General features: G+C 37.6%; 1 protein-coding gene across 2 annotated transcripts; it reads left to right on the forward strand.

Moving 5' to 3' along the window:
- The first annotated feature begins 817 nt into the window (after positions 1 to 817).
- Positions 818 to 14,677, forward strand: LOC147389135 (uncharacterized). Of its 2 annotated transcripts, XM_086417614.1 has the most exons (10): positions 818 to 975; positions 1,119 to 2,107; positions 5,579 to 5,663; positions 5,753 to 5,848; positions 5,935 to 6,087; positions 6,368 to 6,475; positions 7,012 to 7,131; positions 13,792 to 13,917; positions 14,086 to 14,169; positions 14,368 to 14,677. In XM_086417614.1, the coding sequence occupies exons 2-10, from the start codon at positions 1,149 to 1,151 to the stop codon at positions 14,491 to 14,493; spliced, it is 1,857 nt and encodes a 618-aa protein (XP_086273740.1). In that variant the 5' UTR covers positions 818 to 975; positions 1,119 to 1,148; the 3' UTR covers positions 14,494 to 14,677. The 2 variants fall into 2 exon arrangements, with proteins under 2 accessions (XP_086273740.1, XP_086273741.1); XM_086417615.1 differs by lacking the exon at positions 818 to 975 and having other exon boundaries at positions 1,009 to 2,107.
- The last annotated feature ends 742 nt before the right edge of the window (positions 14,678 to 15,419 follow it).

Raw genomic sequence — 15,419 nt, forward strand, 5'->3', positions numbered from 1 at the left:
GTTGTGGTGCTTGCCAAATCTATGAGGGCCTTACAACCCTTAGTAAGATTTGAAATCTTATTATGTTAGTTATGCTAGCCTATTTTTAAAGTAAAATTTATTAAGTAACACACTTGATAAAATAAGGGATAAGGGAGTTTTTTAAGGGTTGTCGATATATTCTATTGGCACACCAAATTTTACTTACTACGCACCAATCCTTTTGAAATTATGTATAATTATAGATTCGTGTGTTATAAGTAAAAGTTAGTGTCTTAATAGAATCTTTCTTCCAGTTTGGTTCAATTAAGTGGAACCAATGACACTCCCAACTGATAGTGATGTGTTGTACCCACTACGGAGGCAATTCTTCTAAAAGTTAAGGGTCGCACCATTAACACACACCAAATATGATAATTGTACATTCTTAAAAATAATTATAAAAAAAGAAAATTACTTATTGACCCTTAAATGTTTTAATAGTGATTTTTTCATCTTCTTTGATGATTAAACATAAAATTTAAAGATTTTTAAAATAAAAAAATAATTAAAATTTTTTTATTGGTTCAACTTCTAACAAAATTCTAAAAGAAATAAATATGAAGAGAGAGAGAGAGAGAGAGAGAGAGAGAGAGAGAAGAAGTGGGCTTGATCGGTAGATTATTTAGGTGGGTTTTTGATAAACAACGATTGAAATTTTTTCCATAGGTTATTGTGGTGGGTCTAAAGTATAGATTTGTAACGGTAAAATTGTAATTTCGTATTTATTTATTTTTGTTTTATATACATTAAAGACAATTTTGATACGCCACGTCGGTGTTGTCAGATAGAGGGGTGCACAGTGTCGTCTGCTTTCTCACTATTTATAGCAGAGGCGTTCAGACGTTGACTGCTCATATTTGGTCTTTTTTTTTCGTTCTTTCTTTCTTCTCTCTCTAAATTTTCTATTTTTGGTTCAAGGATTTCTCAGAGGTAAAATAAGACAGTAAGACACAGGTACTTTCTCCCTTTGATTGTTTCAATTTTCTCTTATTTTCAAAATTAGGGTTTCATCAATCTACGTTCCAATATTCAAGAAATTCTAGGGTTTCCAGAACTGATTTTATTTTATTTTTATAAATTATTTGATCTTGTTGCAGGATATTAGGTTGTTTTGAGCAGAATCGGAGATGTTAGAGCAACTTTTAATTTTCACAAGAGGAGGTTTGATCCTCTGGACATGCAAGGAGCTCGGTAATGCCCTTAAAGGATCCCCAATCGACACTTTGATCCGATCTTGTCTCCTTGAAGAACGATCAGGCGATGCGTCTTACAATTATGATGCTCCTGGCGCCTCCTACACCCTCAAATGGACCTTTCACAATGATCTTGGCTTGATCTTCGTCGCTGTGTATCAGCGGATTCTCCATCTTCTCTACGTTGATGATCTCCTTTCGATGATCAAACATGAATTCTCGCAAATTTATGATCCAAAGCGGATGGTTTATGTTGAATTTGATGATATCTTTCGGCAATTGAGGAAGGAAGCTGAAGTTAGGGCTGAGGAAATTAAGAAATCGAAGCAGGTTGCAAGGCCTGTGAATGTTTCGAGTAAGAAGCAAGGACAGGTCACGATCAAGCAATCACAGAAGAGTAAGAGTAATGGGTCTGGTAAGGATGGAGGAGAGAGTGATTCGACAAAAGGTCGTAAATTGGAGAATAATGGGAATTCCAATGGGCATAAGATTGGGATTGAAGATTCTTCAATGAATGGTGGTGTTAAGAGCAAAGAGAATGGGAATTCTGAAGTTGGGGCTTTTGATGTAAATAAACTTCAGAAGTTAAGATACAAAGGTGGGAAGAAACCCGATACTAACAAGGTTCCGAAGGTGGAACCGAAGAAAAAGATAACTAAGAAAAATAGAGTTTGGGATGATTCACCTTCAGAGGGTAAATTGGATTTTACAGATCCTGTAGATGAGAGAGGGGATGAGAATGTGGAAGTTGTGGCGACGGATCATGGTGAAAGTATGATGGACAAGGAGGAAATTGTTAGCAGTGAAAGTGAGAGTGAAGAAGATGGGGATGCGGGGAAAGATGCTAAGTTCAATGCGAAAAAGAAGGGCTGGTTTTCCTCCATGTTCCAGAGGTTAATCTCTTGCTTTAATGACTCATTGATCGCTTGTTTGTTGCATTATTAGTCAAATTGTTTGATTGCTTGAATTTATTGTTTTGCTTGCTTCATTGCGGTTCTTGATTGTTTTAATCCATTTCTCCAAGTGATGAAATAGAAATAATTCCTTACTATATATTGCGATATTTTTTCATATATTGTGTTTTGATTACTATCCAGCTTTTTGTATATACATCATTGACAAAACCGACTTATTTCATATAATTAAGTTCTATGCATAACTCACCATTAGAAAATTAGCTCGACTTGAGTGGAATTTAATGAATGAATTGTTAGATGGGGAAGTGTCAACTTAACTAAGTTGGTAATATATGTGGAGTGTTGTTCCCACATCCTTGGTTCGAACCCCTCTTGAACCCATCTTCATCTTGCTAACCACTAACCCTTTACCTATAAAAATAAATTTATTTGGGGTTATGCTACAAATTGGGGGATTGGTGTCGAGTTTGAGACAGGTACACAATGTTAAATTTGACAATCATCGCCGAAGCCTTATCCCAAAGATTTGGGTTGGCTAAACAAATCTTGTTCCTCCATTCAGTTATGTCTAGACCTACATCTTTTGTTATTGAATGTGTGTTCATATCTGCTTTCACCATCTCTATACTTTTTTTGGTCTTCTTCTAGAACCTTCATTTTGTATAATAGTAGAATGCACATGAATGAAATTAAAAAATATGAATTATGTGATAGTGACATAAAATTATGATGCTTTTACCATGAGCAATTAAAAAAATAAAACGACGTGATTTATCTAATTTTAAATAAATATTATGAAAATAAAACTATAAAAACAATAAAATCAGATTTTTCTAACCATGTCAACACAAATCTACGGGGACCTTGAATCATTAAAAAAAGATAATAGTCAAACTTTTTAACCATTGAGTCACAAATTTAATGTGCATTTAACCTGATAATAGTTAAACTTTTTAACCATTTAAAAATCATTAGTCTTTGGACAATGTTTATCAAGAACATATATTTGATATTTGAGGCTATAAAATCAGATTAAAAAGGAAAAGAAAAATGCCTAATAAACTCAGTTGCACAAAAAAAAAATGATTTTTTATACAAATCAAGCAGAAAATGAATATTCTAATCAATGATAACACATACCAAATTTATACACTTATGCATGCTCACCACCTAATCGAAACCTCAAATTCCATAATTAGTTTCTTCTCATCAATTCTCTAGAAATATGACAGATTTAGTTATAAATGAAATCTTGTTTTGATTCATGAGTCGAAATCAAGAGATAAATATATAAAGACAATAATAACACATATTTTAAAAAGAAAATTAATTTTCTATATTTCTAAGTGATACTAACCATTCATGAAAATCATCTTTTAAATAAAACAACTTTGATAAAGTTTTAAAAGAAAGAATGCCTTGAGTTCCAATTTGGCTAACTTGATCTTAAATCTTCGGTAATTTTAAATGTATAAAAAAGAATTCATCTTTTTACCCCACATAAACTTCATGCCCAAATATAATATACAACTAGGGGGGAGGGGGGGGGGGAGAGAGAGAGAGAATAAAATAATATTAAAAATACTTATATATGCTTCTAAAACTAACTTATTTTTGTAAATTGGTGAACAAACCATTTCTCTAATAAAAGAATCTAAACTTAGATTTTCTAAGAGAGAGATGGAGAGAATACATGTTTTTAAACCTCTAAGACAAAATTTTAAACATATTGAACTTGTTCAAGTTTGTCTTCAAATCATCATCTTCAGCCTTTTTGTCAAAATCCTTCTACTATCACCAAAAATATATATTCAGAAATCATTGAGACATTGTTTTTCTATCACAAAAAAAATATCACGTGTGATAAATTTTTTTTTTGATAGGTAGAGATAATTTCATTAATCAAAATGGCAATCGAGGGGACCAACCGAAAGAAAGAAATGGGAACCTACCAAAAGGCAAGAAAGCTGCCAAAAAGGAAGAAAAAGATTACTCGAACTCAATATTGCACACCCTCTCCCATCTAACTAAAAAGTCTTCGAAGAAAATCCCCCTAAACTCTTTAAACCTTTTACACCAAAAAAAATAACAAAGCTAAGACCTCCAAAACCACATCTTGCACATCTTTTACTATATTTTTGAACGCTCGTTGATTCCTCTCCTTCCAAAATGTCCAACACACTACGAAAGGAAGTAAATCCCAAAGGGTCCGCTTTGCCTTGGTGAAATATTCCCCCTCTGAAGCCAACTCTTCGCTAAGTTTTTCACCGAATTTGGTAAACAACACACCAACCCAAATAATTTAAGGAAATGGTTCCACATGTTACATGTGAAAGAGCAATGTAAAAGCAAATGACTTGTTGATTCCTTATCGGATTCACAAAGGCAACAAAAATTTGTTAAGTAAAACCCTTTTTTTCTCAAGATGTTAATGGTTGGTAAGTCTTCCAAGCGTAGCAAGCCACATAAAGACCGAAACCTTTGACAGGATGCTTGTGCGCCAAACCGATGCGCAAGGAAAGCATGATTCAGTAACTCGAGTACTAGATAAATATAAAGACCGCACAGTGAAATTACCACCTTTCGGACCATCCCAAGCCCGACTATCATCTGTGTGAAGAATTTTCAACTTGTGTGAAAAGTAGATTGTGTAAATGATTGAATTACCTTGATTTTCAATTAATTGAAAAAATTGATTCCCATTACTTGATTGATTTCCAGCATATACTCAAAATAATAATGGTGAACAAACCGTTTTTAAGAGAGTACTTATTTTTAAACCTCTAAATGGTTATAGATGACCATTAAATCATAAAATAGTTACATAAAATAATAAATATATATAATGACTAATTTAATGAAGATTATTTACTTGTGGCTGATGTGACGTCACTAAAAGACAAAATAGAAGGATATAAATGAAATTTATTAATAGACAAAGGCATTTTAGTCAAGTGAAAAAGTCGTACGAAGCAATTCTCTTTTTATATCGGTAAATATAATATAATGTAGGTAATACATAATAGATTCCTTCTAACTAGGCTTATAATTGGCCTTCATTGAATGTGCCCAAATCATCTCTATTGACTTTCTCTTAGTTTTAAAGGAACTCACTCTTGGTGAGGTTTTTTATGATATTGTTATAAGATTAAAGCTAAGTCTTTGATCCTGATGGGATTTGAGTTTTGGAATTTACCTTTTCTGCCCCTTCTGCTGAGGTGGACTCCAAATGAACCTGAAATGAAACTTTCTTAGCATTACTGTTCCCCCTGGAATATCAAGGATCTACTTTCACCTCATATCTTTGGTTGCTTTCTAAGAAATTTTACATATGCTGCACCATATCATTCTCATACTTTGCTATTAGGTTGCCTTCTGATTTCCAAAAATAATGGAGACTGTTGGTTTCTTACTCACATTGAGCTTCATCCATTTTCCTGCTTTCAGTATTGCAGGAAAGGCTAATTTAGAGAAGTCAGACCTGGAACCAGCATTGAAAGCTCTTAAAGATAGGCTAATGACCAAGAATGTGGTATGTTTATCCGTCCAATATTTAACTTTACTTTCCTGTAGATGCTTATGAAGCCTGCTTGTAGAGTATCATCATTGTGACATTCACAGGCTGAAGAAATAGCTGAGAAGCTCTGTGAATCAGTGGCAGCTAGTCTCGAAGGTAAAAAGTTGGCTTCGTTCACAAGGATATCATCGACAGTTCAGGTTTGTAAGCTTAATTCCTTTTCTATGGAGATATCATTGGTTGTCTATTGCTAGCTTAATATATTAGGATGCAATAATGACTGCAGACGGCGATGGAAGAGGCTCTTGTTCGTATTTTAACTCCTAGACGTTCAATCGACATATTGAGGGATGTTCATGCTGCCAAGGAGCAAGGGAGACCGTATGTTGTTGTTTTCATTGGTGTCAATGGAGTCGGAAAATCCACCAATCTTGCAAAGGTTAAGATAACCCATTTCTTTATTTATTTTTTCACCATCATCATTGAATAAATCCCAAAGATTTGGGTCGGCTAAATGAATTCTGTTCCTCCAATCCATTCTGTCTAAAGCTACATATTCTGTTATTGAAAGTGTGCAATATCCGCTTTTACCATATCAATCCACGTTTTTTAGCCCATTTCCTTTTATTAATTACTTCAACTTTAAAGGAACCTTTTGATCAGATGATGTCCTGCTAATTCTTTATAAACTAAGCTGCTTTTGGAATGCCATCCTTCAGGTCGCATACTGGCTTCTGCAGCATGAGATCAGTGTAATGATGGCTGCTTGTGATACATTCCGTTCGGGAGCTGTTGAGCAACTTCGGACTCATGCACGCAGGCTTCAGGTGGGATATTGCTCTCGTTGATCAATGTTGTTAAGCTACTTGTCTTTATTTGAAGGACTTGTGACCCAAGGGGGACAATTAATAAAGAGTCTTGACTAGCCCTTACTAAGGGTCCTTTGGTTCACCTTGCGACATAAAAAAACACGATCCGATGCTTCAGGGTTGTAGAGGACTAAATTCTACGAACTTTGAAAAAAAAAAAAATTCAAAAAAAGTTATTTTTTACCGTTGAATTTTAATTTTAAATTTTGGCGTTAGTTGGAAGTTAGCTGTCCATTTTAAAAACATTGGAACAAGCCCAAAAGAATTTGTTTTTTGAAAAAAAATAATTGGATCTGAGTTTTTCAATGAAATTTAGAGGGCTGTGGTGTTGGATTTGCTAATGTGGTTGTCCATTTGAGCAAAATGACCCTTAGTAAGGTTTAAAAACTTACTAAGTTAGTAAGGAAAATGTTTCTTATTAATAAATGTAATATTTTCTGCAATCTGGAGCATCATACCAAGTTATTTATAACTAACCTGCTGTCTTTTGTCAGATCCCTATATTTGAGAAGGGCTATGAAAAAGATCCCGCCATTGTTGCAAAGGAAGGCATCCAGGAGGCTAGTCATAATGGCTCAGATGTTGTTCTTGTAGATACAGCTGGACGAATGCAGGTATAATGTCAGCCTCTATTATATCATCATGATCATCTTCATAAATGCTCTACCCCAACTATGTGGGGCCAGTGACACCAATCCTAGTTGGCCTTTCAATTCTATATAAATCTATACCTTCTGTCATACATGTTTCTTCAGATCCTTTCTTACCACCTTAGTCTACATTAATTCATGTTGGTGGGTGATATTTGTCTGCATCATGAAAATGTGTGCACATGGTTAGATGGGAGTCGGGGAACCCGACTATTGATATCTGAACTGTGGTTTTAGAACCCATTTTTTCAGATCTTCTCGGCTCGTACATGGCAAATCCTTTATAGGTAAGCCTGTTTTTAATGAGTTCAGTAACTCGGTGCTAGTGGGATATGAACCCAGGTCTTTGGAATCATCAACCAAAGACTTTACCAACTAAGCTAACTGACACCTGCTCGTACGTGTCAAATCCTTACAAACTGATTCAGTTGGATTTGATAAAACATTATCTATATTTAAATAATAATTGTTTTCTGTTAGAAACTGAATTAATAGATGTTGCAATCACACTAAATCATTTTATAAAGATCACGAACATTTAAATCCTTCAATAGTTATAATATTTAAGGATAAATTCTATTACCACACCAACTTTTACTTACAACACACCAATCCTTCGAAAATAAAGCCATAATTTACATATAGATTGGTATATTATAAGTAAAATTTGACGTGTTAATACCAGCTCTCTATTTATAAGAGAAAACGCATCAAAACCCAACCTCTACAGGTCAACTTGGATGACTTTTTCAAAATCCCGAACAAGATAACTTGGAACTAGTCAAAATTAAGAGATAATTTGATTATATGATTAATTAGCCCTAATTAGGCTATATAAGATTACATAAGATAAATAAGAAGGTGAAAAGTCTAAACTACCCTTACAGACTTATTTAACACTCCCCCTCAAGTTGGTGCGTGGATATCAACAATGCCCAACTTGGACAAGACATCTTCAAAGGAGGTTTTACTAACACCTTTAGTAAGAACATCAGCAAGTTGTTGAGAGGTAGGAACAAAGGGAGTACAAATCTGTCCAGAAACTATCTTTTCTCTAATGAAATGACGATCAACTTCTATGTGCTTCGTTCTGTCATGCTGAACCGGATTTGCAGCTATGTTAATAGCTGATTTATTATCGCAATATAGTAAGAAGGGGACCGGCACAGAAAGACGTAAATCAGCTAGTAAGATTTTGAGCCACAACAATTCGCATACTCCAAGTGCCATGGCTCTGTATTCTGACTCAGCACTCAACCGAGAAACCACATCTTGCTTCTTACTACGCCAAGTTACCAAATTACCACCAACTTTAGTACAATATCCAGAAGTAGACCGTCTATCAGTCACTGAACCAGCATAATCTGCATCTGTCCATGCCTCAATGCGAAAATGACCATGATTGTTGAATAAAATACCTCGACCAGGACATCCCTTAAGGTATCTAAGAATACGATGAACAGCAGCAAGATGAGATGTTCGAGGCGAGTGCATAAACTGACTTACAACACTAACAGCATAGGCAATGTCAGGGCGAGTCATAGACAAGTAGATCAATTTTCCCACAAGACGCTGATATTGGCCAATATCTGACACACACTCCCCCTCAGAATCAGCCAACCTGTGATTCTGCTCAATAGGAGTATCAGCTGGACGAGAGCCAAGCTGACCGGAGGCACGGAGTAAGTCAAGAACATACTTACGCTGAGAAATAAATATACCAGACTGGGACCGGGCAACCTCAATACCCAGAAAATAACGAAGATGTCCCAGGTCCTTAATCTCAAACTGACGGCCTAAGTAAGTTTTGACTTCGGTGAGGCCATCGACATCATCTCCAGTAAGAACAATATCATCCACATATACAATCAAAGCAACAGTTTTGCCTTGGGAGTGACGCAAAAACAAGGTGTGATCAGCAGAACTCTGATGGAAACCAAACTGATGCATGGCCTTAGTGAAGCGCTCAGACCAAGCACGAGGAGACTGCTTCAAACCATAAAGAGACCGGCGAAGACGGCAAACATGTGTAGGAGAAGCAGAAGGAAGAAACCCAGGAGGTTGGACCATATAAACTTCTTCCTGAAGATCACCATTGAGAAAAGCATTCTTGACATCTAACTGAAAAAGAGGCCATCCTCGGATAGCAGCAACAGAAAGTAGAACGTGAATAGTGGTCATCTTGGCAACTGGAGCAAAAGTTTCCTGATAATCAATCCCATAAGTTTGAGCATAACCTTTGGCCACCAGACGGGCCTTATAACGAGCAATGGAACCATCCGGATTATGCTTAAGCGTGAATACCCAGCGACAACCCACAGCTTGCCTTCCAGGCGGAAGAGGCACAATTTCCCAAGTTTGAGTCTTTTCAAGAGCAGTCAACTCATCAATCATAGCGACGCGCCACTCAGGATGAGCAATAGCATCTGCAACAGTAGTAGGAAGAGAAACAGCGGAAACAGAAGCAAGAAAACTCCGATAGGAGGGTGATAGTGCAGAGTCAGATACATAATTGGAAATAGGATAAGTACAAGTACGCTTACCCTTACGAGTGGCAATAGGAAGATCATCACAGGGAACAGACGAAGGCGGAGCTGGAGGCGAGGAGGCGAGCTGGTCGGACATAGAAGTGATGGTAGTATCACGTGGACGTCGAGAGTAAACCTGCAATGGAGGAGAGGACGAACTGACAGGGGGTGGAAAGGGAGGAACAGGCAGAGGAAGGGGAAATAAAGAAGGAAAATGATCATCAGGTGAATCCAAAGGAAACCACTCAGATTGAATGCCAACGGACCCATTATAATAAGGAGTATGCTCAAAAAAAGAAACATCTCGAGAAATGAAACGTCGTCGAGAAGGAGGGTGGTAACAACGGTATCCTTTCTGGGTAGAGGAATAACCTAGAAAGATACATTTGACGGCTTTAGGGTCAAGTTTAGAACGATTTTGGTCAAGAAGTTGAACAAAACAGACACACCCAAAAACACGCGGGGGAAGTGGAAACACGGGACGATCTGGAGAGAACTTAGAGAGAGGTATGAAAAATTGAAGAACACTGGAGGGGGTCCGATTAATAAGATAAACAGCAGTAAGAACTGCATCAGCCCAATAGGATTGGGGCACGTTCATGCCAATCGAAATAGCACGGGCTAACTCTAGAATATGACGATTTTTTCTTTCGGATCGGCCGTTCTGCTGAGGGGTCTTAACATTGGACATTTGATGCTCAATGCCAGACTCTAAACAAAGTTTCAAGACCTCACTATAGGTATATTCAGTACCATGATCAGAACGGAAGGTCCTGATGGTACGACCAAATTGGGTTTGAACCATAGCAAGAAATTGCTTAAAGATCCCATAAACCTCATTCTTGTGTTTCATAAGATAAACCCAAGTGGTGCGACTGTAATCATCAATGAACAAAACAAAATAACGAAAACCAAGAGTAGATGTGACAGGGGAAGGACCCCACACATCAGAATGAATTAAGTCAAACATAGCAGGTGTAGTAGGATTCATACTAATAGGATAAGAAGAACGCACATGTTTAGCTAATTGACAAGTTTCACAAGAAAAATCAAGCACATTGTTATTATTAAATAAATTAGGGAACATGTGTTTCAAATATCCAAAAGAAATATGGCCTAAGCGTAAATGCTAACGCATTACAAGAGCCTTATTAGATTGACTACTAAAACTACTAAGCTGAAGAGCAGAATGGGTGCTAGGGGAACCGGGAACATCCAGGAGATACAAGCCATTCACTTCACGTCCAGTGCCAATCGTCCTCTTCGACTCCAGATCCTAAAAGACACAATGAGAGGAATAAAAGGTTACACTGCAGTTCAAATTTTTAGTAAGACTACTAACGGATACCAGGTTAGTAGTAAGTTGAGGAACATGTAGTGTTTTAGTTAAGGATAAAGAGGATGTAACAGGTAAAAGACCTTGACCAGCTATGGAAGACAAAGAACCATCAGCGAGGCGAACCTTGCGATGACCAGAGCAAACACTATAGGTTTGAAATAGAGAGGACATACCGGTCATGTTATCTGAGGCACCAGAATCAATGATCCAAGGTGAGGAAGTGGTGGAAACACTGTTTGCAGATGCAAAGGTACCTGAGTGTGCAAAGGTACCTGAGTGTGCGAAGGTAGAAACCGGCTGAGATGAAGTCTCTATCTGATTGAAGAATTTTCTGAACTTGTCAAGCTCTACTTGGGATAGAGATACTGAGTCTGATGAGGATGTATTAACTGAAAGAGGTGCTGAATCAGTAGTCGACTGAGAAACTATATGAGCTGAAGATCGTTGAGACTGTTTACGTTGCTGATTAGGATGACCATGAAGCGCATAACATCGAGCCTTCACATGACCTAACTTTCCACAATAATCACACTTATGTCGTTGACGGGTAGGAATAGACCCACTGGGGGGTTGTGGAGAAGATAGACGAGTAAGCATAGCCGAATGATCCCCTGAAGAATGAGGTAGGACAGCTGCACGACGACTCTCATCCGCTAAGACATATGAATAAGCAGTCTGAAGCGACGGAAAAGGATCCATACCCAATAAATGAACTCGCGCATACTCAAATTCGTCCCGGAGACCCGCTAGAAACTGAAAAATCCGATTCTTATCCAGAATTGACGAATATAATGTCTCATCAAGAGGGTCCTTCCAAGCATAGGATGAGGAATAGAAAGTCAGCTCTTCCCACCGAGCACGTAACTGTGAGATATAAGTGGTAACTGAAGCGTCTCCTTGGGAAAGACGAGAAATCTCACGCTCCAAATTAAAGATCCTAACATTACTCTGACGTTGTGAGTAAATACTCTTTGCGGAATCCCATATCTGTTTTGCTGTCGAGAAAAACATAAAACCAGTCGCAATGTGTGGTTGCATAGAAGTAACTAACCAAGAACGGACCATAGAATCATTAGCAAACCAATGGGAGTAAGAACTGTCAGTCTGTACAGGTTGTTTGTCTGTCCCAGTGAGGTAACCGATTTTCCCTTTTCCACCAATGAACATTTCAACTGATCGTGCCCAAAGGAGATAATTAGGACCATCTAACTTTACGGTAGTGATCTGAATACCTAGAAAATCGGTTGAGTGAGAAAGAGAACCACTCGATCCATTACTATTACCAGTGATCGAGGAGGAGGATGTCTCAGAGGCCATCAAAGAATCCGAGTGCTCTGATTAGAAGGAAAAAATTCAACTTCCTAGGATCAAATGACCGCAGCACCCGCTATCAGAAAAATCCCAAACAGCACCTTGCTGTAATCACAGCCTTCCGTACGTATTAAAAAAAAAAACAACTGTTATACCCTCGTATAACCCGTTCGATAATCAAAAATAAGAACAAAATCAATCACTTGCTGTGATCCTTAGACTACTAACAGCAAACTGCTGTGTCGCACAGGTCAGGGCAGTCACCTAATGGTGTCGCCTGCTAAAAAGCTAACTCCTACTGTGATCGAACAAGAAGGAGGAGCCCAAACAGCAACCCACTGGCGTCGCACAAGGCAGAGCATCGCCTGTTGTGGTCAAAAAAGCCTAGATGGCTACCCACAAGGGTCGTACAGGCCCCTGCTGTGATCGCAAGGTTCTGGCGGAGACCAACCAGCGTCGTGTGAGGCAGAGCAACCTCTACTGGTGTTGTCTGCTCAGAAACTATCGCCTGTTGCGATCGTAGAGGTCGAACCGAGTTGATTAGGGAGTCGTAAGTCTCAAAGACAGCCACTGTGGGTGTCGAAAATCTTATACAAGACCACTAGAGATGTCGTAAGTCCTCAACAGCATCACTGCTGTGAATACAGCCTGATCGCAGGCTCTAAATAACTGTTATCTCCCTATCGCATGATGCGATTAGGGTATGTTGCGACGGAGAACCCCCGTAGGGGTGATCTGAATCGAAGATGAGAAGTATAGATTGCTGTTTTTGATGAAAAACTTGTCAATGGAGTTGTCGCAGAAGGAGTAGAGGTCGAGAGTTCGCTCTGATACCAAGTCAAAATTAAGAGATAATTTGATTATATGATTAATTAGCCCTAATTAGGCTATATAAGATTACATAAGATAAATAAGAAGGTGAAAAGTCTAAACTACCCTTACAGACTTATTTAACAGAACTCATACAAATCATTGGGATTTGTGATGGGTTGGTTCACAGTGGAATCTTGTCCGGATGCCTCCGAGACCAAGCTGACTCATCCAAGTCATTTTGGTCTCATCTGAGATTTAAAACCATTCTCTGAACTAGGACATCGCCGTTGCCAAAATAATTGTTCCATTCATTTTATCATATTCCTGATCATCCCTGTTTATGTTTCTCTGTGTCGTTTGTTGGTTTCTTCACTCTGAGCATCTCTTAAAGAAAGTACAATGGTGGTCATGATTTCTACCAGGCAATTTTGGACATAGAAGATCTCCAAGTTGGACCAATCAGAATGGAACTATGTCTCATGAACTGTTAATGCTGTTGTCTCATCATGTTTATTTCTTACTGGGATTAACATAACTACAGCAGCTTGGTTCCATTTAACATGTAAACTGAAAAATTGTTTTGTATAAGTGTAGCGAATTGTGTAACCATAGAAATGTGTTATGTTCTTTCAGGATAATGAACCATTGATGAGAGCTCTCTCCAAGCTGATCAACCTCAACAATCCAGATCTAGTCCTGTTTGTTGGAGAAGCATTGGTTGGGAATGATGCTGTGGATCAGCTATCAAAGTTCAATCAGGTCCGTTTTTCCAGATGTTGAGCTATCCATGTTTTTTTAGTGTTCTGATGATGAAGTAAAATGGGGTGTTAAACAACGAACTTGTTCTATAATTATGATTTTTTGTTTAATCTTTTTCTTTATGGAAAATAATGATTGACTAAACAAATTTACTTTACCCGTTTGCAGAAACTGGCGGACCTCTCAACCTCACCAAGTGCCAGGTTGATCGATGGAATCCTTCTCACGAAGTTTGATACCATAGATGATAAGGTACGAACTTAAAAGCAGTAAGGCGTTGTTTGGGGTAGCTCTGCTTTTCTTTTAACTTAATTGCTTCTATGGAATCACTTCTCTTTGGTTAAATGTAATATTGATGTTTGATGATGATGCCTATGGAAGTGCTTTTGGGGGGTACTTAAAAAAAGTTGTGAAAACAATGGATTCTAAATCTGGAGTCATGTGGTGTAGGTTGGAGCTGCACTTTCCATGGTCTACATCTCTGGAGCACCGGTGATGTTTGTTGGCTGTGGACAATCCTACACGGATCTGAAGAAGCTCAATGTCAAATCCATCGTCAAAACGCTCCTCAAATGAAAATATTTTGTGGTATTGTGCTTTATCCTTCTTCACTTAAAACTTTTTCTTCTTTGTTACTACTATGAACCCCTGCTACTGAACTTTCTCCCTCCCCTATGACCTCATCGTATTGGCATTGGAGGTGAATCCATCACTGTAATTTTATATGTTTAAAATGACTTTGTTCTTAGTTGGTTTGACATCTTACTGTTTAATCTTCACATTAATTGATAGCTAAGTTAGGGTTTAAGACAAAAAAAATGCAAATCAATGAAATTAGTCTTATAGATATGGGTGAACGTGATTGAGGGAACTGGTACTACTGAAGCTATGGCAATAGACTCGTTTTGTTTTGCAGCCACCTTTTCTCTAGTAGTCTTCCTCTTATTAGAGAAAGGAAGCAGAGAATGGTTATGTTACCTAATCTAATAAAAATCCATCCTCAAAATTTAAATTTCTTTTTGTCATTGTAATTTGTACTTCCTACACTTGTAAAAATTTATTTATTATTGCAAGAGTGGTGTTCATGTATTTGGGATTGGGGACTAGATAAGGGTCGTTTCCTAATTATAGGATTCGACACCAAATTCATGAAAACACCCTTCCTTTTGTATATTGTTTTAAGAAATCCAGATCGCTTATGGCTTGGGATCTCCTCTGTTTGGTTTGATTCGTCTTCTAACTTGTATATTATTGCTTGACACTGTATCATAGACTCGGTCTTTGTTTAGTCTTCAGGATCACATGGAAATTTAGGTGGTCGCACTTCCTTGCATTCAAACACCTGTAAATTTACATGGGCAAATTTATGAAAAACTAAACTTGCCAGAGACAATTTGGGTTTTGTCGTTTTTTTCAATAGGAAATAATCTAATACTAACTTGATTTTAAAAATTGTCCAAAGTGAATCGTCCTTATATTTATTTGGCTGAGGTGCAATATGA

The sequence above is a fragment of the Akebia trifoliata genome, chromosome 12 (genome assembly GCF_017979445.1).
Source record: "Akebia trifoliata isolate Shusen 1 chromosome 12, ASM1797944v1, whole genome shotgun sequence".
NCBI classification, from domain to species: domain Eukaryota; kingdom Viridiplantae; phylum Streptophyta; class Magnoliopsida; order Ranunculales; family Lardizabalaceae; genus Akebia; species Akebia trifoliata.

What these genes read in the sequence shown, in the direction of transcription:
- LOC147389135 (XM_086417614.1), top strand. Translation starts at nt 1,149, where the DNA reads ATGTTAGAGCAACTTTTAATTTTCACAAGAGGAGGTTTGATCCTCTGG. An exon ending in GGATATCATCGACAGTTCAG is followed by an intron (nt 5,849 to 5,934) that starts GTTTGTAAGCTT and finishes TAATGACTGCAG; the next exon opens with ACGGCGATGGAAGAGGCTCT. An exon ending in CTCATGCACGCAGGCTTCAG is followed by an intron (nt 6,476 to 7,011) that starts GTGGGATATTGC and finishes GTCTTTTGTCAG; the next exon opens with ATCCCTATATTTGAGAAGGG.